Source organism: Diadema antillarum, unplaced genomic scaffold, assembly GCF_040938485.1.
Source record: "Diadema antillarum isolate AM-2024a unplaced genomic scaffold, OU_Dant_1.0 seq00001487_RagTag, whole genome shotgun sequence".
In the NCBI taxonomy this organism is placed as follows: domain Eukaryota; kingdom Metazoa; phylum Echinodermata; class Echinoidea; order Diadematoida; family Diadematidae; genus Diadema; species Diadema antillarum.
This window is the reverse complement of record NW_027272226.1, coordinates 426,196-452,593: the sequence shown is the minus strand read 5'-3', so window position 1 is coordinate 452,593 and position 26,398 is coordinate 426,196. Positions and strand designations below refer to the sequence as shown.

At 38.6% G+C, this 26,398-nt stretch overlaps 1 protein-coding gene across 1 annotated transcript; it reads left to right on the top strand.

Annotated features, from left to right (window-relative positions):
• Positions 1-359: 359 nt before the first annotated feature.
• LOC139710000 (scavenger receptor cysteine-rich domain-containing protein DMBT1-like) lies at positions 360-26,396 on the top strand. The gene is made up of 6 exons (XM_071621952.1): positions 360-549; positions 866-1,180; positions 1,622-1,948; positions 2,253-2,474; positions 25,176-25,394; positions 26,224-26,396. Exons 1-6 carry the CDS (start codon positions 360-362, stop codon positions 26,394-26,396), a joined length of 1,446 nt encoding a protein of 481 aa, XP_071478053.1.
• Positions 26,397-26,398: the final 2 nt, after the last annotated feature.

The following is a 26,398-nucleotide window of genomic DNA, read 5'->3' as shown; positions in this document are numbered from 1 at the left end:
AGTTTGTTCTCAGGGATTATCTTAAACCAAACCAGGCTTAGTGATACATTTCTTAATGAAAAATAAAGATAAGGGGCAGTTGCAACTTTCTGACTTTAGTACCGGTAGTGTAATATCTAATCTGTATTCATCTTACACAAATATAATCTATCTACTTCTCCTTCTGTAAGAATCATATGTGAACTACTCCTTATTATGTGTACTTATTTTAATTCGCGTCATTGATTCTAGGTAATAAAGTCCGTCTTGTAGTTGGAAGTAATGACTATGAAGGAAGAGTCGAGATTCACCACGAAGGAGTGTGGGGGACAGTCTGTGACAATTCCTGGAGTTTGGAAGATGCTAGAGTAGTTTGCAGGATGCTTGGTTTCGAGAGGGCATTGGAGGCGCCCTGCTGTGCCAGATTCGGAGAAGGCTCTGGCAGAATCTTAATGAGTGGCCTAAACTGTGACGGAACAGAAAGCTCCCTAATAAACTGCAGCCATGTGGGCTTTGGGCATCACGATTGCGGACACAGCAAGGATGCAGGTGTCATATGCACTAATGAACGTAAGCGTCAGCACTATGATGTGTGTGTGTGTGTGTGTGTGTGTGTGTGTGTGTGTGTGTGTGTATTGTAATCAACATAGAAAAACATGTGGAAAAGTCGTAGATTTGAACTCTTGATATCTGAAAAGACAATATTATTATACATAAAATGTTCTCCCGACTGAACTTTGAAAAGATTTCATCCGTTTTGACAGGATTTGTATCTATGGAAACGCAAAAGGAAATTCGTTGTTAAGCAGAAAGGACAATCGTCATTTGCTTGTAATATCATGTCTTGTGTCTTTAACTATCTTACTCACCTCGCTGACTCAATCAGCCCAGCCCAAATTTGACGTGCGCCTCGTAGGGTCAACGCAACAGACATCAGGGAGAGTGGAGATATTGTACAATGGAGAGTGGGGCTCGATCTGCAGGGATAACTGGGGTTACAACGAGGCTTCCGTGGTCTGTAGGATGCTGAGGTATGGAGCTTCCTGGTGGGAATTCTTCGATACTCCCCGTGGGACGCTGAATACCATTATGAGCGATGTGGAATGTACTGGATACGAAGAAAATATAGCTGATTGTCAGTATACCGGCTCTTCATCACGAGACTGCAACGAAGTGGCATATGACGTTTGTCAGACCCAACGTAAGTGTCACTGTCTTTGGAAATACCCTTCCATTTTGTACATTCTATAGTCTTGATCGCCATCAAAAATATATAAGTATTTTAGCTTTTTCGTGGACTATGAAACGAATATAAAAGTAAGTTTAGTTGTAATTTGAATTTCTACGATGTTTAAATGCCGAATGCTGTATCACGTGTGTAGGCCGCCATAGGAGGTGACGAAAGTAACAACACGATTGACAATTGCTTGAGCTATATAAATGCAATTCTTGCACTGCCCGATGATGATCCTTTGTTTCCCTTGCGCGATAATTGGTACAAAGAATACTATAACATTGTACGCACCCTTCAAAGAAACCCTTAAAAGGATTAAGTAAAAACAACTAAGTAAAACAATACTATTGTGAAATATAGAATCATGAGCAATTATGCCTAAGGCATGTAGCATTTTGTTACCGACAGCACGTCAGTTCCATGTCCGTCTTGTCGGGGGCAGCAATGAGAGGGAAGGTAGGGTGGAAGTAAGCCAAGACGGAGACTTGTGGGGAACAGTATGTGACGACATGTGGGGGATGGAGGAGGCAAACATCACCTGCCGGTTGCTAGGTTACGACGGCGCCTTGGAATCCCCTTGCTGCGCTCGTTTCGGCCGGGGTTCTGGCGGCATTTTCCTTGATAACATGGAGTGTATGGGGAAGGAAAGTCACCTGGCTTTCTGCCAGTATCCTGGCTTCGGAGGTAATAATTGCCGGCATCGCGAAGACGCAGGCGTCATTTGCTCGCCAAAACGTAAGTAATTGTTACTGTATTATGCAGTTGCCAAGTTATGATCATAACACGTGGTGGACCTTTTTGCTTCAGATGCTAGGCGCAGGCTGACTCGTTACAGGAAGTATTATCAATATTGTGTCTAATGTCACTTATAGAATCCATGGGCATCAGCGGTTTTTTTTTCATAATTTATCCTGTTAATAAATGATTAATGTTCTGATAGCACTTACAAATGGGGCCACAGACGATGATAGTGTGAAAACCTACTGTTCTCGGTACATGTTGACACCATTCTTTGCCCCTGTTTCTTATTTGTTCACAGCCTACAAACTTGATATTCGACTTGCAAATGGAAGAAGTGACAATGAAGGACGAGTAGAGGTTTTGTTCGATGGGAAATGGGGCACGGTGTGTGACGACAGCTGGGATATACGTGATGCGAACGTCATTTGTCGGATGTTTGGCTACGTCGAGGCCTTGGAAGCCCCTTGCTGTGCTAAATTCGGCCGGGGCTCTGGACATTTCTTACTGGATGATGTGGCGTGTACCGGCCAAGAAAGAAACATCGCTGAATGCCAACATGCAAAATTCGAAACACATAACTGCAGTCCCTACGAAGCGGCGAGTGTCGTTTGTGCTGATCAAGCCAGGGCCTCTGACACGGTCTGACGATTAGTAGTACAATTGAACGATCAGACGCTGATGATATGCTATTTACTCCATGATAACATTACAGGTCAATTCTGGACAGTCAATTCGCTTATTATGTGATTGAAAACAGGAACGTTCTACGTATCATGCGCAGTATATTTAATTTAGATGATTAAAGATACCTGGTCTTGAGCTATGTTTTTATTATGATTCTTAAAAATCTGTCTTTCCTGAAAACTTCTACCACCTACTTTGTCAAATAGGTAAATGCCATGTGAAATTGCATTGTTGCACATTGATTTCAAATTACATTACATATTGACAGTACAATGCAGATGTGTACATTCAATAAATTTGATATATGCCATGTGATTTTTAAGAAAAAAAAACAGAAAATACATAGAAACAATATTCTCATCAGCCCACTTTCCGAATCATGTCTGCAATGTCCGTATAGTTTCAGCACCCATATTAACTGTGTGGGTTTTTTTTACTTTGTGATAAATATACATTTCACTTCATTTGAAAGTGTGCATTTTTATGTTTTTTGATGCAACTCATTTTCTTTCTGCTTCAAGCTGATAAGAATAAATATCTTTCCAGTAAATATAAGGAGTTTTGCCAAAAAAGTGTCCCTTTTTGGCTCAGCAGGCATTGGCAGGTTATGAGTTCATAATGTGTATTAATTTTCTTTCCGCAAATTGACAAAGTTGAAAGAATTGAAAAAGAAAAGGAATCCTGACTATTAAACCAACTAATTACGACTACAGTTATTTAATGGTTTCGCAAAGAAGTACATGAACCAGGAGTTGGATGGGTTTATTGTGTTTATTATTGAATAATCACAAGGCGCAAAACATTCTTATTTCTTTTACTTTACTATGCAAAAGATACACAAACACAAAGACACACACACACACACACACACACACACACACCAAATTAAACAATTGATTAGATTAGAACTCTTTGACCCACTGCATATTATAATCTTCCCTGGTATATCAAAAGCAATGGTTTTAACGAATGTGTGGTTATGAAGTTAGTACATAGAATGACAAGATAAACATATCATATTGCAAAATACCGTAACTATTTTGTTTATATCCCTTGTATTTACAGAATAAATGTCAATTTAGTTTCCGGTTATATAATGTATAAAGAAATAAATGAAATTGTTTCAGACAAGGACTCTGACAATTCTAAAATTTCTTGGTCATTATCGTGTGAGTTTAAAAATAATTGACACTGTACATTTTTTTTTCATATTTTTTTATTGCGAGGATATTGTCAAAGAATATTCTTATTTCAATCGCCTTGATGTTATCGTTATAATACAGAATTACTAAGAGATATTTTGGAAGCAATGAGTTTAGTCATTAATCAATTCCTGCTATTACTGTGATGCAAGTTCACTTCAATATCTGTGATGAGCTTTATAATTGATTTAAATGTTAATCAACATAAAGACGTAGTACAAAACTTGTTATTTTTTTACAATTTATAGCAGAATTGCCAATTGTTATTTCATCACAAGGATTTTCGATTTAGTTGGTAAATATCAAGTACGTATCATTTTTTAGGGGAAGTTTGTTGAATTGAATTCATTGATGTAAGAAAATAGATTCATTATTGATGGTCTCAAGGGGAAAATAGGTCTTAATGTGAGTAAACTTAAGTAAAATATAGTTCACTTACGTGTGAACTATAGATATGTGTACACATATCTATAATTATTTCTTGGTACTGCAAACCAAAGATATTCCAAAGAGAGTAAACTGAAAATTGTGGCCTTTAAAATTTTAAAATTCTACAAAAGGAAAAAAAAAAAGATGAGAGGCTCCAAGGGTGGAAGTAAAGTGATAATCTCTCAAGGAAGAAATGCTGGTAGCCCATATATTATTTTGTGCAGACTTGTGACGGTCGGGGACGATACAAAAGGCCTGATTGCGACTTGTAGTATTAAAGGGACTGTACAGTTCTGGTTGAGGTGAGGATTTAGCTTTTAACGTTTTGCAAGATATTCAGAAATCACTCTATGAGATGTCAAAGAGCATACAATTCTAAGGGGAATCAAAAGTTTATTTGATGAAAATCGGTTTTGAAATGACTGAGATGTCCAAAAATAAGGTGAAACAAAGACATCCTAATAAAAGGCGTGGCCTGTAGCCTTTTATTATTATCCCTTTTTTGGATATCTCAGCCATTTGAAAACCAATTTTCATCAAATAAACGTTGAATTCTTCTTAAAATTACATGCTCTTTCATATTTCATAAGAGGTTCTCATTATCTCACTTAGGAATGTTATAAACCTGAATCACCTCAACCAGTACTGTACAGTCCCTTTAAAGAAGGTAAGAGACATAATCAACTCAGGTCAGCTCCTTTTTTAAATTTCATTTGTCTGTTCTTTTTAATGTCAAAACAAGCTAAGAGAGTCTACTCACAACATACTGTCACCAAAAAAAAAAAAAAAAAAAAGGCAGAAAGGGATGCAAGAAGTAGTATCCAAGAGTACAATAGACTTACATACAAAAATGTCCGTTTATTAGATCAAATTCAACGAGTTAAGACGAAAAATGTTCCATTGAAAGAGAAATTTTGGGATTTTTTTTTCTTTTATGGCTTTATTCATTTATTTATTTACATATTCATTCATTCATTCATTCATTCATTCATTCATTCATTCATTCATTCATTCATTCATTCATTTATTTTACGGTTGTAAGGATATTCAAGCTCGTCACATTTTGACACATATTCTGGTCAGCTCGGCTGATCGGAATGATGTTTCTCTCTCCTCTCCTCCTCCTCATTCTTTTTAATCAAACCTTCCTACATTTTCTCACACAACACAGTGTAAAAACACGAGAAATATCTGAAGAGCACACTTGTGTTCATAAGCCATATTGGTATGCTTTGCGCTGCTTTTATATTTTCAGTGACTCTCATACAGAGACCGACGTCGTCATCCAAAGCAGGACTGGTGGGATTGTTTTTGGTTTATTTTTTCAGTGATGTGTCAGCAAATTGTCCTTTCGCGTATAATCTCTTTAAATATGAAAGTAGTATGGTTTCTTTCCACACGTACATTTTTTTGTGTGTGTGCACTATATACACACACATTGCAAGAACAGAATAGAGCCGCGCAAATTCATTACCTGTCTAAACTGCTGAATACTTCTTTTCAGTTCTTAATGGCTATTACTGTAGTGATATAATCTGTACGCCCATATGTTTCAATAAATATGTTGGAATGCTTTGTTTCCTTCGTTGAGAAAACAATTTTCTAAACAATCTCTGCAATGGGGACTACCGCCATATTTTTTCCCAGTTTGTGTGTATGATTGTGAATCGTTGTTTACATCTCCCTTTAAAGTTAATCTTCACTATATGTAACGAAATAGCGCTTGTTCTTTAACTCTTTTAAAGCTCTATTCTTTTTGTCTTTTGTTCTAAAGTGGCACTAGATCTATGCATAACTTTCATTATGGAATGTAGGTATAATTTTGAAGTGATGTACGTAGTGCAACACACTTACATACAGGCTCGTATTGCTTGAAAGTGCGTTCACCAGATAAACAACCGCCTCACCTTAAAAAAGAAGAAGAAGAAGAAATGAGGACAATTTTGTCATTAAACTGCCGCACTGATTGTGAACAGTATAGCAGAGTGTGGAAGGCAAGCTCTTCACTGCGTTGCTCAAGGTCGATACATAGATTGGTTTCAATCTTCAGGCGCACTTCACTTGAGGACAGCGGATAGAGTGTCTATCTGCTAATAATATGTGACCGTGCACCTCAAAACGAACATAAAGTCGCACGCACTGAATTTGCGTGAGGACTGAAAATAAGTGAAATGGGTCAACCTAGCCGAACTTGACTTTTTCATATATTCTGAAAGAGCGGGTCTTCTTTTACATTATGCTAAAATTTGGTATCATAAAACGGGCAGGAAAGTGTGTTTTTGAGCAGTTTATCTCGAACATTTTTGGTAGAATAGTGTGATTAGGTGTGTCTTTAGAATCCCTTTTTCATTTCTGAAAAACCTTGTCCACACTCTTCACTTTCAACTCTAATAACTTTTGAAAGAATAGTGCTACTGCTTTGAAAGTTGGCATTAATTATGGACAGAATATGTTAATGAGGTAAGCTTAATTTTAGTTTAATCTGATAATCCCTTCATTGTTGTTACTCTGGTGGTTTACTTCCTGTTTTTTGTCCCATTCATCGCACAGCCAGCACGGTTTGGTAAAGATTAAGCGCTTGGATAGACACTGTACTTTAGAGCCTCTTTTCTCAGTTCACACTTTTCCTGAGTTTGTGCTTTCTTTCCAATATTTAGATAGGTTAGGAGAGTCCATTTGATTTGAGTTATACGTCATTTTAAAGCTTAAAGTCTGCTCTTTCAGAATATGGTCTTAACTGAAAATTCATGTCTGGCGACTTTTTGTTTGTTTTGAGGTGCGAGGTCACATATACTCTCATTATCCAAAGAAAGCTGCTTTAATTGCAATCCATTCGCCCACGCAATGAACTATATTCCACTAACACGTGAACTAACTAACTGTAGAATTCTGGAACCGTTCTCCTTTTTTTTTCAAACGGCTTCATTCAGAAGTCAAGTGAGCAATAGAGAGAAAATATACAGTAGCATATCCTGGGAAGGTCTAGTCATCAACCATTATATCTATGGTTGGAGCACATTACGCTGGTGCCTCTTTAAAGTGGTTCTTTCTTCAACAAATCGAGGATTCTGCCTGTAACCATGGTGAAGAAATTACTTTTCTGCGTTGCGTTGGTTTTTCTATAGGTTGCCTACATCTTGCCCCTTTGCTCAAGCAGTAATTAAGTATTAATCCAGCCATAATTTCGCACCCCCACTGATATTTGATTTTAAACGTATGTAACAGGAATCACACATTATCCACATCGAATATTTTAATGTCATTTTTCCAAAAATTTAGTCAATGAATTTCAACAATAAATAACCATAAATCCGATATTCCTTTTTGTAAAGTTGTAAATCATACAAACTGCAAATAATCATCGGCTATCACTCAGGCCTTGAACTGTAAAATACCAATCGAGAAAGGGCCTTTTCTACGTATTATTGTCTACTGATTAAATTCTGCATAATTTCTAATTCTGTGTGTAATATTTATTATGGTGTAGATATATATAATCATACTACATAAGCACGAAGAGTATACTTTATTTTCATACATACACACTCTTGTACCATCACGGGCGCTTGTATGTATTATATTCGTGGAAATATTTTTCTACTCCTTGATTGGACTGTCAACCATGCAGCAACGTGGTACTTTAATTAAAGCAAAATTTCAGCAATTAATTGTATCTACACTGTAAAGACATCGGTGTTAGACTTAACACCATGGGTGTTAAATCTAACATAGATCAAGTGTCACTAGAGGACCACACCCACAGGTGTAGAAAATGTATTGTGATGGTGTAGAAAAGTGTTCACCTGGCACTTCTTGGTGTTAATTTGACACTGCAGCTGGTGATATTTTAGACACTGCGGTGGTGATAATTCAATAATGACACCAAATGGTGTTGATCTGATATTACTGGTGTTTATATCAATGGTATAACACCCGTCCAACTTCAATAGGAGACCACACCAACTGGTGTTGCTGTGGTGTAAATGTGTTTACACATTTTTTTTTTTCAAAAATCAAGTACTTCATCGGAAAATTCTTGATCGTCTTGTTGAAGTTCAAAATCAACAAGAGTTGCAGTATTTAAGAAACTCTTCAAAAAACAATTTTATATTTTGAAATGACACCCGGAGGTGTTCATCTAACACCATAAATGAGCACCGGAAATTTAACACCAGCTCGGTGTTTCATATTTGTGACCGTGCACCTCAAAACGAACATAAAGTCGCACACACTGATTTTGCGTGAGGACTGAAAATAAGTGAAATGGGTCAACTTAGTCGAACTTGACTTTTTCATATTTTCTGAAAGAGCGGGTCTTCTTTTACATTATGCTAAAATTTGGTATCATAAAACGGGCAGAAAAGTGTGTTTTTTAGCAGTTTATCTCGAACATTTTTGGTAGAATAGTGTGATTAGGAGTGTCTTTAGAATCCCTTTTTCATTTCTGAAAAACCTTGTCCACACTCTTCACTTTCAACTCTAATAACTTTTGAATGGATAATGCTACTGCTTTGAAAGTTGGCATTAATTATGGACAGAATGTGTTGATGAGGCATGCTTAATTTCAGTTCAATCTAATAATCCCTTAATTGTTGTTACTCAGGTTGTTTACTTCCTGTTTTTTGTCCCATTCATCGCACAGCCAGCACGGTTTGGTAAGGATTAAGCGCTTGAATAGACACTGTATTTCAGAGGCTCTTTTCTCAGTTCACACTTTTCCTGAGTTTGTGCTTTCTTTCCAATATTCAAATAGGTTAGGAGAGTCCATTTGATTTGAATTATACATCATTTTAAAGCTTAAAGTCTGCTCTTTCAAAATATGGTCCTAACTAAAAAATCATGTCTGCCAACTTTTTGTTTGTTTTGAGGTGCAGGGTCACATTTAATATCAGACTTTTTGCAGTGTACTTGCATCTGAAGGAGTAATCAAATTTGTTCGAGCAGCTCATTTTCCTTTGATAATGTTTAAATGGTAATGCCCTAATTACATTGTAGTCTGCAAAAACAAAAAGATAGTTACAGCAATACATTGAAAAAAAAAATCTAGTATAGGAATAACAAACCAAAACAGATGGGTTTCAAGGAGTGGCATTCCTGGAGTGCACTATTCATGTTGTATATTATAGTCTGTACTTGAAATTGTAAACTTATTCATACTACTCAAACAAGCGTTCAATATCAAATAATGATGCCTACAGATTTTGAAACGGATAGTGTCAGATGATCAGCATGCAAACATACATATTGTGACTATATCATAATATATTTTTTTCACACATGTTCCAATCCTTTATGAATAACAAACTTGTTAATGTCCAGGCATTCTGTGTAATTAATGTAGCTAAGGCACAACAGAAAAACTGTGTTAGGGAGATATCTTCGTCGCGACGATATGAGACAAAAGATCGTCGCCAATCGTCCCCGACGATCCAAATTTTGGGCCTCATGTGCTCATTACTGCGCTCTTTTTGGCTCATTATAAATATCAACAAAAGATGGTTCCGACGAGTCGGAACGAAGTCTTCTCTTTTCGTCGCGACTAATCAATTAAGGAGGTCTTTTGTCGATCGGCGAAGCGTTTCAGTGATTGTTCAAACGTCGCACATCGTCCCCGACGACTGCGTATTCAACTTGACTAACCGTTTTGTAAAGGTTTTGGTGATGGTTTCGCGTCGCTCATCGTCCCGACGATTGACCATTGAATTTAAATCACCGTTCCGTGGCGAGTTTGTTAATCCATAATTGTTCAAACGTCGCACTTATCGTCCCGACGATTGTCCATTCAACTTGAATCACTGGTCACAGACGCGTTTAGTAATTGTTAAAGCGTCGCGCATCGTCCCTAGGCTTGCCCATTGAACTTAAATCACCGTTTGGTATGAGTTTGAAACGTCGCACATCGTCCCGACGATTGCTCATTCAATAACAGAAATTGCTCGATGCTGAGGTGTTTATTTTTTCTAACATCGCGAGTGGTCCCGACGATTGCCCATTGAATTGAAATTGTCGTTCAATGATTGCCACCAGGGTAATTCATCTTCTATGAAGCCTTGCTCTCATGTTTGCCATACTTGTCTGTAAACAATACAAAAACATCGTAACGAGATCCGATGGCTGTCAGACTCCCGAAATTCTTGAATGAATCATGAAAAAAAAAGTGATGAACGTACATTATTATCTTTCCACAAATCCAGAGCTTGAAAGAAAACATCCGGCATTTATTTTATCATCGTACGGAGTTCAATATCATTGTTATTCATTTCCGAACGTCAAAGCAAATTTCCGACACTTATATTAACATCTTTCAGAGCTGAATGTTATTGCTATTTACTTTCGAACGCATAAGCAAATACCCGGCATTTATTTTATCATCGTACGGAGTTGTATATCATTAGTAGTCATTTCCGAACGTCAAAGCAAACATGCGATATTTATTTAATCACCGTACGGAGTCGAATATTACTGTTATTCATTTCCGAACGCAAAATCGAATTTCTGACATTAATTTTAGCACCGTACGGAGCTGAATCTTACCGTTATTCAAATCGAAAAGTATAAGCATCCTTGGTATAAGCAAACATCCGACATTTCTTTTAGTACCGTACGGAGTCGAATATTACCGTTATTCATTTCCAAAAATAAAAACAACATCTGACATTTATTTTAGCATCTTATACGGAGTCGACTGTTACCGCTGTCCATTTCCAAAAGTAAAGGCAAACATCCGACTTTTTTTGGTGGCCCGACGTGCGTTTTTGGTGGCCCCGGTCCACCGAGCCACCGTTAGTGTCGAGCCCTGGTGTACACCTCACTAACCTCAGCTTGTTGGGGAAACTTATACTGCCATACGAGGGGAGATGCTTTCATCTCTTCTAGAGAGCTTCCCTATGAGCGAATGAAAATCTTTGTTTGGCATTTTCATTTCTATACTCCATAATCATTCGTTGTTTCCAAACATTTTCATGATGTCGGTATTTCAATATCATAATATTTTTCTTAATGTATTCCACTTTCATTCCTTGACCAAAGTCAGTATGTCCGCCACATGTACGGTAATCGCTACGTTTCGCGCAGTGCAATATGTGCCGAAGTGCGAAACACGTGGTTATCAAGTTCAATGAAACGCGCCGTCCATGCGTGCTTCTTGTTTGGTTTCGTAGTAGCTCCATGGTTACGGCAAAGACAATAAACTGAGGAGGCACTCCGTATAGTTTTTTTTTTCGTTTACAGTAAACAGTTTACATTCGATACAAATAAATTGATAGTCACGTCTTTTACTGTTTGATGATCGCCAAGTGGGGAAGAAGTATCTAGAGGAATTTCTCAGTTGATATGTCCGTGATGTTCATTCTAATTTTCACACGCAGTGGTACGCAGATTTTATGAGTGTGAGATCGAAAGAAGTTTCAATATATGTTGCCTGATATTATGTAGGCCTACTGTTGTGTAATTGGGTAGGTATAGCTCTTACACTATAAACTTCAGCTTGTTGCAGCGGCATCTAGGAAAGCGATATTTTTTCGGCATTCGGGACCTTTTTTATATCATCATTATTTTTTTTGACACGTGATTTGATTGTAAGTATGAAGCGACGAATAACCCCTTTGTTTTGTTTTAGTGTTAACATTAATGTGCAATACACCAATACTGTTCAACGTGTGGTTTTTTTACTGTTAAAGAAGCCAAGATAAGGCGACATTTTAATAGAATTATGCCGTTCGGTCGGTTTACAGACTGCTTATAACCTGAAATAGTTGCAGTGCGCGCATTTTTTTTTTTTTTTTGGCCACCTGTTTTCGCAGAAATTTACACTAGAAAGGTTGTCAGTTTTTTTTTTTCTTCTGCCATTATTTCCTCTGATATGATTTGTCGTGGCCATTAAGTTATTTTCAACCTAAAAGATACGTGTCACGTAGGTCTATTGGTTGCCAGCACGCATTTATCTGACTTGCTGTGCGGTTAAGTCTGTTGTTGTTGTTGTTGTTTTTATCATTCATGGGAGGGGGCAAACAAGAGTGAGAAATGAGGGAGAGGTGAAATCAGAACAAGGAAACATCTGTTCATTTAGCTGTCACTTATGCCAGCAGTAGTAATTGTCATCACCATTGCTATTCAGATCAGTTTTATAGTCATATCCTATAACATTCAATACACGACTATCATCATCATGACATGAGAGAGAGAGAGAGAGAGAGAGAGAGAGAGAGAGAGAGAGGAAAAAACCGCCTCCCGTTCAAGGGCGTATACAAAGCAAACGAATCGCAAAGTAGATCAACGGGGGGGGGGGGGGGGGCGTTTCATCAACGAGTTCGTCGGAGGTTTTCACCGACAAATTTGCCATCAGCCAATCAGACGCAAGGATTTCAGTAGCTTTTAACAGTTGTCAGTGTAAATCACTGACAAAAAGTTTCACGAAACGGTCCCCAGGAAGGTGGATTCATGGTACAATATTCCGTATGGCATACCAGCAATACAAACAGACACGTTACTGCAAAATAAATGATAGAACACAGCAAGCGAGCAGGCTAGAATCAAACCTCCTTTTGTAGGAAAGTCCAACAAAAGTCTTACAACATACCTGTAATAGGGGGTTCACACGTACACAAATTAGCATGTTACAGAACTCAATTTTTGTTACCCTTTAGCAAACTCCAGTCTTTTGCACATGTGGACACACATACACACACAACAGAAAATTAGTGCGAACCAGTAGCGCGATGCATAACCTCAGAAATCTTGCTGATATTTCTGAATGAGCGCGGTATTTGCCCCGACAGTACTTGAACGGTCGGGTTTAGAAACTTGATTGAGTTCTTTTATTCTCATCATTAACAACAGCGTGCTCTCCACACCACTGTGAGGCACAAGAACAATAGTTTCATCGATTGGCAATTAGCGGGTTATTTTCTGTACGTGTGAACGGTTGCAAAAAAAAAAACCCTCAACTTTCCGAGGGTGGCTGGAGCGTCTGAACCAAAAAGTGTACAATCCTCGCGTGTACGCTCTTTTGTCTGAGAAGTAGGAAAAAAAAAAAACAAACCTCGAGTATTGGAGCATGTTCAGTAACGCGCTATTTTTTGCACATTTTGAAGGCGGGTATTGATATATCAGACTCAGCATGGGGGGGGGGGGGGGGGCTGATGAAATCTAGCATTAAAAGAATGAACTACACTGACATACTAAAAATGATAAAACTGGACATGAAGTTCATGACCTCTATCCGAGTGCCTCGGACACGGGAAGTACTATGCATGTATCTACAAGCTACATTAAAGTAAAGCATACTGATATAATCATAAACGCTGCGATTCGAAGTGTTCTTCTGTTTTGCTTTCAGCAATAACCAAAACTGTATTTTTACGCTCGATTCACAGTGGAGCACTAAATAAATCAAGTGTATAATATCAATACTAACTCTTTAACTCTTTATGTGCCACGTTCGCACCTCCGACTCAGTCGACGGCGTGCCAACTTCGCATATTCTGCTCAACAAACAAAGCCGCCAAGACGGATCAATAAACCGCTAATTACTGCTAATCCCGCGGCACAATGAAAGCGTTTCTGGTGCTTTTGTTCCTCTCATACTAACAGTATACGGCTTGCATTCTATGTGGTGAACGACTATCAAGCGATGTTCCCAACTAGATTTACAGTGTTTACTCGTACATTCTATGTTTCTGTCACGGTTTAAAAGTCATGCCTTTATAGTAATGTAGCAACTGGTCATTAAAAAAAAAATTGAAAATAGAGTCGGCATACGTAATTTATATCGAAACAAAGCTTGGCATTCCTCTTTAACTTTGCCTACTATTACGCCCATCTTAACAGAAATTTGTAGAAGTTATACAAATTGGAAAAACAGAATTCTTTCTCAAAGCATGACTACCTTCGTGTCTCAGAATAACGTGGCACACAGGGTGTTTCCACCATGACACATAAAGAGTTAAGAAGCAGGCCTGTGATTTCTCTATTTAGTCTGTTGAAGTATCTCATTGATATGATTTTTTTTTCAGTCAATTGTGCTCCCCTGACTAAGCTATCAAGAGTATAGCTTTTTTGTTCGGAAACTGGATTTACGCAAAGCATACATTCACCATGTATAGTACAATGCTCCAATTTTGATGAAAGCGGTTTCGTGTGTGATACGTATTCCTCTTTCGGGTGAGCGTGCTGTGAAATCCGGTCATTTTGTTTTATTTTCAACTGCATCTCCTTATTTTGTAACTGTGGATGAGACTTTATATCATTTTCTAAATCATGCAGGATGAGCCATACGTTTCTTTTTCGGCATAGGTAGATAATTCGCCTTTTTGAATGACGAACCTTCGTGTAATTTTTGGATTAACAGATTTGTTACAGCTGCACTGGGATGTCTTCTAAATAATATTTTGAGGCCACTGAGATCAAGATGATCATGCGTAGGCATATATAACTCTCTACACTTTAATGTACATGAAGTTGATCAATTAAGAAAAAATAACATATTTACTTTTGCTTACAATCCAGCACATTACAACTCATCGCACATCAACCTGCCAATGCCCAATAATCTTGGTAACAGCTCATTATTCCGAAGGTTCGTTATTCACAAGACTCTTTAGTCCGAAGATTCGTTTTTCCGAAGCTTCGTTATTCCGAATTTCATTTTCAATCTAACGAATCTCCGGAATAACGAACCGTCGGAATAACGCAATGCTCGGATTAACGAACCCTTTTTCATTTTCGGATTAACGAACCTCGGTATAGGAAATTTGTGCGTTTCAGATTAATGACCCTTCGGAATAGCGAACCTGGGAATAACGAACAGTACCAATAATCTTATAAAGAGAAAGGATGCCCGATATATACATTAAAAATATTGAGGTATAATTAAGATACATCATTATGTACATAACAGCAACAACAACAACAACAAGATAAGGATTGAGTAAGCAGACAAGTTTTCAACAATGATTTGAACATATCAACACTTTCAGCTATACGAATATAGAGAGGGAGTTTATTCCAAAGAGGTGGGGAAATACAGAAAAGGTCCTATATCACCATAGCGGGTATGTGCGGGACCACGTGATAATTGGAGAGAAGAGGGAGAAGAGAGAGAACAGGCTGAAGTGGAGGAGCGGAAGGGAGGTAAGATTAATCCATAATATTTATCTTGTAAACAATAAGGATGATTTTAAAGGTGATACGTTGATGTATGGGGAGCCAGTGGAGGGATTGGATAACTGGAGTAATTTGGTCAGATGTTTTTGTCAGGGTTACAAGCCTTGCAGCTGTATTTTGAATTTTGAATTTGGTGCAATACTCGAAGCAGGGAGACCAACAAGAAGGAAATTGCAGTAGTCAAGATGAGAAGTAACAAATGCGTGAATTAGACGTTCGGTGGAAGACTGCTCCGATAACTTACGGATATTAATAATGTATTTTTACAAATACCCCTGAAGCAGCAGAACGACATGAGTTCTTAATGTGTGTGTTATTTCATTTGTTCGTTTGTTGTTGTTTTTTAAAGTTCAGATGCTTATCTACCATAACTCCTAGATCTCTGACGGACTGGGAGATACATTTTTGTGAGAAAACTAGCCCGCCTGACAATTCTGATTTATCAGAATTCAATTTCAAATTATTATCGCGAGACCATCGCTTAATATCATCAACACAACTATGAAGTTTGCAGAGCTCTTCGACGTTGGGTATTTGGTAGTATGATTATGTAAATTTGAGTATCGTAAGATATCTTCACGATCTTTCACAAATATTTCTTAAAATAATGATCAATATTGGATGCCCGCATTCTACAGCTGATCTAAATTACAGCGAATTATGTGTCCTGTCAATTGGAAACCTTCACAATACCGCAATTTAACCGTCAAACGCAATAGAAATGCCACAACCTAAGGATTTGAATCCTCGTTCATCATTATGGTTTCTATTAATGAAAAAGAAGGGACAGAACGAAATGAGATTAAGACTTTTATGTTAGTGAAATTGATCACTCTCAGCTGCATATATTTTGAAGGAAAATTAATGATTTCGGACATGTTATTGTGTTAAAAGCATCGTCGACAGCGCGATGCTGCTCCATTTGGCATGTTTGGTAAAGCCTATTATATCCCCTACTCCATTCCCCCTTTCTTTATGAATTTTGGGGATCACATAAGGGTACGCGCTCTTTTGAAATGAGTCAAGTCTTAGTTAGGCATATAATCTTACCTTTACAGTGATCACACTAAAGAACCCGATTCCACATCATTCTATCTAATCAGAGAATCGAAAAAGATAGCTTTTCTAATTGATGTTTGTTGATAGACCAAATCAGTGTATCCGTCCCGTGATTGCCTATCAGTGACGTAACAGCGCGAATACTATGCCCATACAACTGCTTGTGTTATCATAGGCCTAATCAGTTACACTAAGAAGCTGTTCGTGATGTGTGGTGTTTGCACCAAAATTAGTATGTAAAATTCATACAAATTTTACACTATTAAAATGGCTTACATGATATCTTAGCTAGTTGGCAAGAGGGATACCCCAACTCACAAGCGAGCGCACCCTCTGCGAGCTGTGTCTAAAACGAGTCTCGTTGTGTGTGTTGTTGAATCAGCGTGTCTTATTCGATTCTTCTTGTATTGTTCCGCCAGGATGGTGTCTTTCAAGACAGCTGGACACTGCTTTCATTGTTCCTGGGAAAGGGTCATCTTTCTTTTGACGGTCAAGCCTTTCATTATTATCGTGGTGAACTTCACTAATCGTCCCCACGCTAACGTACAAAGGAAGGAAATGCTTTTATTATGTATCAATGCACGCGTAATACCATCAGTATAGGCCTATAAAACGAAAGTTTGACTCTATGTCCCGAACTGTAGGCCCTGTAATAGCAACTATACATGAAGTCAAGTATGGAAACGATGGATTCCCACTGCCAATCAAATCTCTCTCGACAAGGACGCGATCGGAATCGATCTGGATGTGATCGATCTACCTTGATCGACATTGGTTTTGGCTTCCTCCTATACACGATATTTTTTAACATTCTGTCGGACTATAGATCATTACATGCAGATTTGATCGGCAGTGGAACCCAGCCCTAAGGCGGATTCTTGTTCGAAAAGTAATAGCAGAAAATAGCCTACACGAAATTCAGCGTTGCATATACCGAAAGACAGATAGAGAGGAAAACATCGAGAAAGTAGTTCCAATCTAGGACTGAATGGAAGGTATATATATGTAACTGAATGCCATAAAAAGATAGATAAATAAATAAAGAAATACAGCTCCAAAGTTATTCGCTTTGCGACGACCGCCACGTACACAATCTGAAAGTGAAGTTGGCTGTATGATTACATATTGCGCATAATGTCCGTTGGTCTGTCGAGGCGGTTGCTCAACCAAAACACGTAGCAATACACTCTTAAAAAGAAAAGGGTAAAACAGCGTTTTAAAAGGGGCGAGGAGCGACAGCGTTTTCAAAATGTTGTATTCACCCTTTTTCTAGCTGTATCTAGCACATCTAACGTTGGATTCAGCTGGATAGATAGGGTGAATGCAACATTACCTTAAAAACGTTGTTACTCCTCAGCCCTTTTAAATGTTGATTTACCCTTTTCTTTTTAAGAGTGTAGGAGGCTAATTTCAATTTCAGATCGAACAGATATAGTCACGAGTTGTTTTGATCGATGTCATGCAATTTGCCGTAATTCGCGATAACGGGTTCGGTTCAAATTTACGAAGGTGATCGGAAATTCTATATTTAGCGTTCTCGTCATTTTGGTGCAAGTTGGTACTTGTTTAATTTGATAAGTTCCCATGGGTATGAAAATAGGCCCTACACTAGCGCCTGATTCTCTTTATTCGAGACAGTGTGTATATTGGTATTGTGCCATCAACACACTTGTGCTTGTTTTGTTCAAAACAAACTGTCTTTTTCTCTATCCTTTACACGTTACTTTCAATACGCAGTAGTTCAAAGGATGTTTTGATATACAGGAAGGTAAACGAGTAATTGCTGTTCGATCACCGCGATCCCCTGACTTTCAGCTAGAGCCGCGTTGGCCAGCACGCAATGCTAAATCCCTCTAACCAAAGATTCTACGGAACAGTATTACCCAGTGATGAAAAAAAATCCAACAAATCTTTATTTTTATGTTGTTGTTTTTTCTGTCTCAAACACTGTCATTTCTCGTTGTAAAGTTATCTTTCGACATTATTGCAATAGTCGGGTAACGGGAAAACAAAACGTAAGGATTTTGTGTTTGATTCCGCACATATTCTCTTAATTTTACATATGTAGAGAAAGAAAGAAAGAAAGAAAGAAAGAAAGAAAGAAAGAAGACAGACAGAAGACAGAAGACAGACAGAAAGAAAGAAAGAAAGAAAGAAAGAAAGAAAGAAAGAAAATGATCCCATGCTCGTCTAAAGAAGTTTAAGCTTTTCACGCTGCAACTTAGGTGACGTCTATTCGGTGTGGCGCTCTCTCACAATGAGTACTATGTCGCACGTGGAGTTTTCCTGTAATGAGCAAGAGATGAAGGGGATGCACTACTCGGGTCAAATAGGGAAGTTATTTTATGACGGATAATGATTCCTTGGTGTTTTATTTATCTGTTCAGAAAATTTCAGTGTGAAAAATTAGTAAAAGTGTCCCAAATCACGGTTGCTTTGAGACCTTTTTTTTTTCCGTTACAATTTTTTTTTCCAACCATCGACTTTACGGTGCGCTTTGCACCTATTGTTCTTGCCCGATCGTAGCCTTTTGTCAAGGCCCTCTCGCTGTAATGGGCGAGCGAAGCGAGCCCAGCCGACCGCGCCAGCGCGCAACCCCACTCAGCTACATTTGGGCTTTCTTCACCATACAGCGAGAGGGCCTTGACAAAAGGCTGGCCCGATCGAGACTCCGCTTCCGTTGTAGAGCATAAGATGCTAATGAGCATTGCTCTTGACCCCATTGAAGACAAAAGGCATAGAGCGTGCGGCGGCGAGGGCTTTAGAATTGCGCAATACTGATGAGCTGAGCAAGACTCTGATCGGCGATATACACGCACCACATTTCATGAAGTGGCGATTGGCATGACGCACAGTGGCGTTTGAAAAGTGTAGACACAAAGTACGATATGTATATATATATATATATATATATATATATATATATATATATATATATAATGTGAGATATTTTATAACAGCTAAAACACAAAATAGCGAACTTACGACAGCTCTCCGAGTGTACATTTACAAAGGTTATTGGCTTCATCAATAGATAATTCACTCAAATAATGATAATAATCAGCTGTTCCCTACTATGTGACAGGCTGTTCAAAATTTATCTTTGGAGATATACAAGGTTAATTTCCTTTTCGCAAAGACAATTCGTGCAATAATTCATTCGCTAATTCGCCAAATGAATATATGTGTACTTTTCCCAGTCCAAAGACTTATTGAATAAGTTATTGCCGGCAGGGAGAGAAATCGGAACAATAACTGATGCCCATTTTTAACTCGTGTTCTCTTTGTGAAATCTCTTCATCTGAGCACTTTTAGAAGTAGGGCCTATTTGAGAAAATGACAGAAAGCTTTGTCGCTACACAAAATGTGTTTGTTAAATAAGAATGTTTTTCGTGTAGTACGTGTACCTGACAGTTCAGAGGTCAAGTGTTCAAAGAATTTGCCTCAACAGCTTTGCGAAACTCGAATCAGTTGCCTGTATTGAAATGTGTAATCAGAATGAAAAGACTCGGACCTTCACGCCTTGTAACTGAGTACCACAGAACCACACACAACGAAACACACACACAAGAAAGGTGAGCTTCCTGCAATCTCAAGGAATGGATAATCAAGCAGCCATCATCCTTTCTTCGCCATTGATAGCAGGAAGTGACGTAATGGAGCGATGCTGTTGGAGAATCTGCATAAATGTCTGCTACAAGTACTATGTACAAAAAAATTTCAGACCCCCTTTGTGTTCATGTTTTGCCAAAACAAAAGAACCACAGTCAGTGAGACGCTAACTTACTTTATGTCCTATAAACCAGGGCTCCACACTAACTTTTATTTTTGGTGGCCCAAAGGTAAACATCCGTCCTTTTTCGGTGGCCCGATCAGGCCACCAAAGTCTTCATTTCTGAAATTTTGGTGGCCCGATGTGCGTTTTTGATGGCCCCGGGCCACCGGGCCACCGTTAGTGTCGAGCCCTGGATAAACTATGGTTACTATAAGTTGAACGTTGAAACTGCCTTTTGCCTCCAGGCTTTTATAATAGCATACAAAGCTTTTATTGTTTGCCTGTATAAAAAAAGGCGGGAATACATGTACACCCTTCTCGCAATCATCCTGATCTGATAACAGAGTGATACATTTTTTTTTTTTGTTATCTTTCCCCCGACGAAGACCGATGCCATTAAAAAAAAAAACAAGATCAATGCCATTAAAATAATGACGAAACAAACAAATAAACAGATCCATGCATATAACGAACAGAACTTATGCGTTTGTTTCATGTTTGTATAGGTTATCTCTTGATAATTGTTTTTATACCGTTTCCTAATAAGTACCTCTGGCGAAAACCCGACTTTTTTTTTTCTTTTTCTCAAGGAGGGAAGTTAACTTCAACGTAAAGATAGCTTACAGCTACATGCAAATGGGGCAATCATACATTCGCATTGTCAATTGTAAATTTGTCGGATGACGCTTATAAACGTTTGATGATTTTTGTCTCCTAAGGCATTTTGGTTATGATTACAGACGTATCTATTTACAAGACATAAGTGATGGTTTAAAGAATTGATCTTCAATTTAGCAAGGATTAGTCTTATAAAGTCATGAATTCCCTTTACCCATACATCATGGTTAATGGAACTGCGACATCGTTGAGGTAACCACACCTTTCAATTTTCATAGTTCAAACCTAAATCGTAACATAATCAAAACACAAGCAAAATATCTCAAAATGCTCAGAGGATGGCATGAATCAAAACTTTTTACGGAGATTGGATATGGCAATCTTTATTGACCTATATTTAATACAAGTTTTCCACAGCTATAATTTCCGCCTATGATAGCATTCTGATGATTTCGATTGCGTTTTGAACTCGTACCGAGCTATACTATCGAAACAGCTTTGACCTTTATACATGTAGTTCAATATGAACGAGTGTTTCGGACTCATAACCAACGTTCGTAATCGTAACCACACAGTAACAAATCAAACGAATATTGAGTAACGACTATCTTTATACATAGGCTGCCTAACTGATCACATGGTTTGACTACTACTTCAAGCAGGCTGAAAATAAAAGAAGAATGAATACACTTTTAATAATGATACGATGCTTTACAGCGTATTCACAGTATAATGTTTGCTTGCGTTTCTGTGTGCAATACGGACGGAAAATAAAATGCAGATGGATGCTATTAAATGCTAACACCCAACGCATCCAAATGTTTTTGAAATACATTTCATTGTTTTACTATACTGTTTGAAACGTCGAATTTACGAGTCCTTTAAAGGGTTACTACTCATATTATCAGGCAAAAATAAAAGTATTAGGATTTCGATTTGCTCGCAAGACTAACGATGCTATGGCGATCGTTCGCAGCAGTGACAATCCGCTTCAATAGATCTATTCAATTATTCTGTTTTCATTGAAAGAGGAAGGAGAAGTCAACTTTAAACTTCATTAGTTTTCTCGCCTTTTAAACATGTTTTCATGTGTCATGCGTGGTATCGCTATTCCTTCTCATGGTAGTGCGTGAGATGGAGCGTGAACGCCGTCGCTAAGCAGGACTGCTTTAGCGTTTCGTCCGAGAAAAGAAACAGGTTGTAAGCCTCTCTGATATACAATTCAATGGTACGCGGCAGTTTCTTTTTGAATGGACTCCAATATTGTACTAGCTACTTTCAGGAGATTAAGATGACCACGCGCTTAACGTTTCACATAATAAAAGAACCTTCTTCATCCCCATCCCGACAATAGAAAGCGTCGCCTAAGCAACCACATCCTGTGTACCACCGATGCTTTTCGTCCCGTCTCTTTCGCGTATACTATACTGGGAATGTCTTGACCATAAAGTCTTTATAGATCCGAGCATGAATCATAAGAGGGCTTGCTCCAGTCGATTTGAGCGACATCATTAGTCGTCTTTAAGATGACAATAGCCTTTCAAACACAACGTTCAAAATTGATGCGCCCCTCTAGCCTGAAATAACTATCATTCTCATATTCTATTTAGACACTGAGGTGTCCACCGCGTACAAAAAAGAGGGAAATTTGGCTCTTGCATAAAAATGGGCCAATGGTGCAATTCTAAGCATACTCATTCTTAGTTGTAAACTTACTAGACATTTGATAGAATGCATGGTACTGAAAAAAAACACTTTGAATATGTTTAATGTAACAAACTGTTGTCAAGAATAACTCTATTTGATATCTAAAGTCAAGAATAACTCTATTCAATATCTAAAATGGCGCATGTCCATTTTGATACATACTGAAAGTTACCGTAAAAGACGAAAATCGCAAAATTATGATTAAAGATTAGAGGTAACAGTGTATCGTATAAGACTCGATAACTTATTATGATAACATCCATAAGTCGGCTTTCATTGCACACTATTCCGCTGCTATCAAAAAGAAACTAATCTAAACATGTAAAAAAGTACAGCCTCAGTATTGCAGTTTCATCAAATCAATGTGCTACATGCTGATAAACTGTCCGCATTTTTTTTTTCCGAGGGGCAGAGAAGCATATTCAAGGTGTTAAGCATGAAATTGTATAATTGGTTGAGATGAGGATTCAGCTATTAGCCTTTTTACAGATACAACGTACTTTGAAAAGAAAGAAATATTAAAGAGCATACAATTCTGACAGGAAATCAAATTTCATTTGGTGAAGATCGGTTCTGAAATGGTAGAGATTTCCAGAAACAAAGTGAAACATAGCGATTCTTGTAAAAGGCGGGCACCTATATCTCAGCCATTTCAAATCGCACTTCTCTTTGGGTTTTGGATTCACGATGAGCCCTTCCTGTCATACTAAAAAAAAAAAAAAATCATTGTCTGATTATGTCAATTACTATCGCAGTATTTCAAAGTGAAATGAATATCCCTACTAACTAGCTACTACCTGTAAAAGTGGAAATTTTCGCGGTGTTGAGCGGTGTTGAAATTTTCGCGAATTTCGCGCAACCAGAAACTAGCGTGAAAATAAAAGCACGTGAATATTTTTTTGCTTGCTGTATGTTCCTGTGCGTGATGTCTTTATTCCGCGGAATTAAAAACACGCGAATCTCTTCTTACCCGGCCAAACGCGAAAAATAAGTCACGCGAAAATATCCACTTTTACAGTACATGACACAAACATAATGATGTCTTGAAATTTGTTGTGAAGATGATAGATGAATGTTACAAAGAGATAGGAGGTAGAACATATCCTAACCGCATTCATGCAAGACCAATGATATTGTAGCAATAGTACCCTCCCCCCCCCAAAAAAAAACAACCCCGCAATAATCATAATAATAACAATAACGATAACAATGATGATAATTGCAAAAAAGTCTTCTCTATTAGAGTAGCCTCTTCAATACTATCAGTGCTCTAGCTATCAGAGGGCCCGCCTGACATTATTATCGTATATAGAGTTGCTATAGGACGGAATAGGACATAATCGCTGCAGGGAGGAAATTGAACTCGGGTCCTTCGACTGGGAGTCGTGAAGCTTAAATATCCACCGTGCCACGGCGCCCTCGCCCCCCCCCCCCCCCCCAAAAAAAAAAAGGAAAACCAAAAAACACCCAAACAAAACAAAAAAAGAAAAAAAAAACAATGTTATTTGGCATAAAACAGTCATGATTATGCTTGATTTTTATGGTTCATCCCTGCAATACTGAAAATTTGCGATTCTTAATATCATTAAAGTATCCGTGGCATAAATAATAATTATGCTTGTTGTCGCTGGCATTCAATGCATATAGTGTAGGCAAGAACTTCCACTTGCATGCTAATCTCTTGGTTCTCGGGAAATTTGCAAAATTATCATGCACGCAATTATTCCTCGTTTTACAGTAAAACCTTGTGTTCGCATGTTGCAACTTAAGCGGTAAAACAATACAAAACCAAAGGCAAGGTTAAACTTCGTCTTCTTTACACATCATTCTTAGGATGATCACTGACATGACAATTTTGTGTGTCCACCGCTTCAGAAAGATTAACTGTCTTATAATTTGATCGACATTGTGGGATTAACATCTGCAGGAAGAGAACCTGAAGCATATTCCAAAATTCGGTTCAAATATATTAGGCGCCAAATCTTCAAATTTCATTCTATGTTGACGAATTCATATACACGGACGAAAGGAGAATGGTTAGCAATGTATACAAATTTCCGTCAAACTTCCAATGGCCTATTTAAAATATTATGCAACATGTAGGTTAATTGTCAGATCATCAAGTGATCAGCAACAGTGTGAATACCGCTGTGCCAGCGTGTAGTCATCACAACAAGCAAGAATAGCTTTTTCGTATAATGTACAAGCACGTCAACAGTACGCGGCAGTTTCTTTTTGAATGGACTCCCGCTATCTACTTTCAGGAGATTAAGTTTGCTACGCTGAACGTTTCACGTTATAAAAGAACCTTCTTCATCCCCATCCGGACAATAGAAAGCGTCGCCTACATCATCATTCCCATCCCGACAATAGAAAGCGTCGCCTAAGCAACCACATCCTGTGTACCACCGATGCTGATGTCACGGCGAGCCCATGCCCTCTGTCACGAGGTTTGACCGTTGATTGGGACGAAGCAGTCGATTGTCTCTCGCATTATGAGCAGCAACCTTTCGGTCTTCCTGGAAAGTTTTACCTCTCCTGGCTGTCAACGACATATTGCATGGTGTTGGTGTCGCCTGGTCAGGGTACGATTTAGTCGAAGCCGTGGGTGAGATCTGCGCGCAATTTGCCCCTCGCCTCGTCGTCGTTGCTGGAGGACCAGAAGTGTTTCAGTCGACGTGCGATCCTATCCTTCGTTCGCAGAGAGATAGGACCGACTTAGACGAAGGGTTCCTGTGTAGACTCCTCCATGACGTCAGCAGCGCCTTTGCCTTTGATGCTCAACTCCCGATACTTCCCGTCGGTGAGACGCCTTCGATTGGTCCCAATCGTCCCTTCCCTTTACGACCGGTTGACCTTTCGGAACACGCCCGTCGAATTAGGGAAGATCTGTTTGGCTTGTCATCATCTGTTGTCTAATGATGCGAATCCTCGACAACTTGTTAAATATGTTCTTGGAGACCTTAGGACGGTTCTTATACCCAGAGCATTCTTGGATTTGAGCTATGCAAAAGTTGGGACGATATCATGCCATTTGTTGAAACCGATCTGCAGGTTCCTGCTAATATGAGTCAACTGATGCTTAGTGACCTGCCGAAACTCCTGGCAGTAGTCGCGGGATATACGAGGACAGAGAAACATTATGTACTGCCCTGGAAACGTTTGTTTCTCACGACCAGAGGGCATTTAGAGGAAGGCGCTGCTGAATCACAAATAATATTCTCAGTGTCTTTACAGTGGAATCGAGGTGCCTCATTGTCGTTGACGAAGCTCGGGCTCTGCTGTACGATATCGTTCCGAGAGCCTTTGTCGACATTATGTACTATCAGTACACTGGCTTCAACACCAGCCAGTCCTTATGTGCGGCCATGTCCTCATACTTCGTGAACCTGGTGAGCTCATTGCGAGAAAAGTCGCACCATTATTTTCTTATCAATATTTTGTCAATTGTAACATTCACATATCGAGGGCTCAATCGTATTTTCTTTTACAGACTATTAGTTGTCTGTTTCAATGTGTGTCTGTATGTGTTGGTGTGCCTGCGTTTGTATGTATTATTGTTTGTTTCAGTTGTGATTTTTTTTAGCGGTGCTTTTAATTCATCCAATCTGGTCATCTGTTCTTAATCGCAGCATCAGTTGGAGTTCGCCTTGTCGATGGAAAAAACGAGGCACAAGGACGAGTTGAGATTTTCAATAGGGGAGAGTGGGGCACGGTCTGTGACGACTACTGGGATATGGAAGATGCCAACGTGGTACTCTGTAGGATGCTGGGCTACCAAGGGGCTTGGGGAGCGCCCTGCTGAGC

Bases quoted from the DNA above. Each gene is read 5' to 3' on its own strand.
- LOC139710000 (XM_071621952.1), top strand. From the start codon at position 360: ATGCTTGGTTTCGAGAGGGCATTGGAGGCGCCCTGCTGTGCCAGATTC. The intron at 550-865 runs GTAAGCGTCAGC...TGACTCAATCAG, and splicing joins TGTCATATGCACTAATGAAC to CCCAGCCCAAATTTGACGTG. The intron at 1,181-1,621 runs GTAAGTGTCACT...TGTTACCGACAG, and splicing joins TGACGTTTGTCAGACCCAAC to CACGTCAGTTCCATGTCCGT.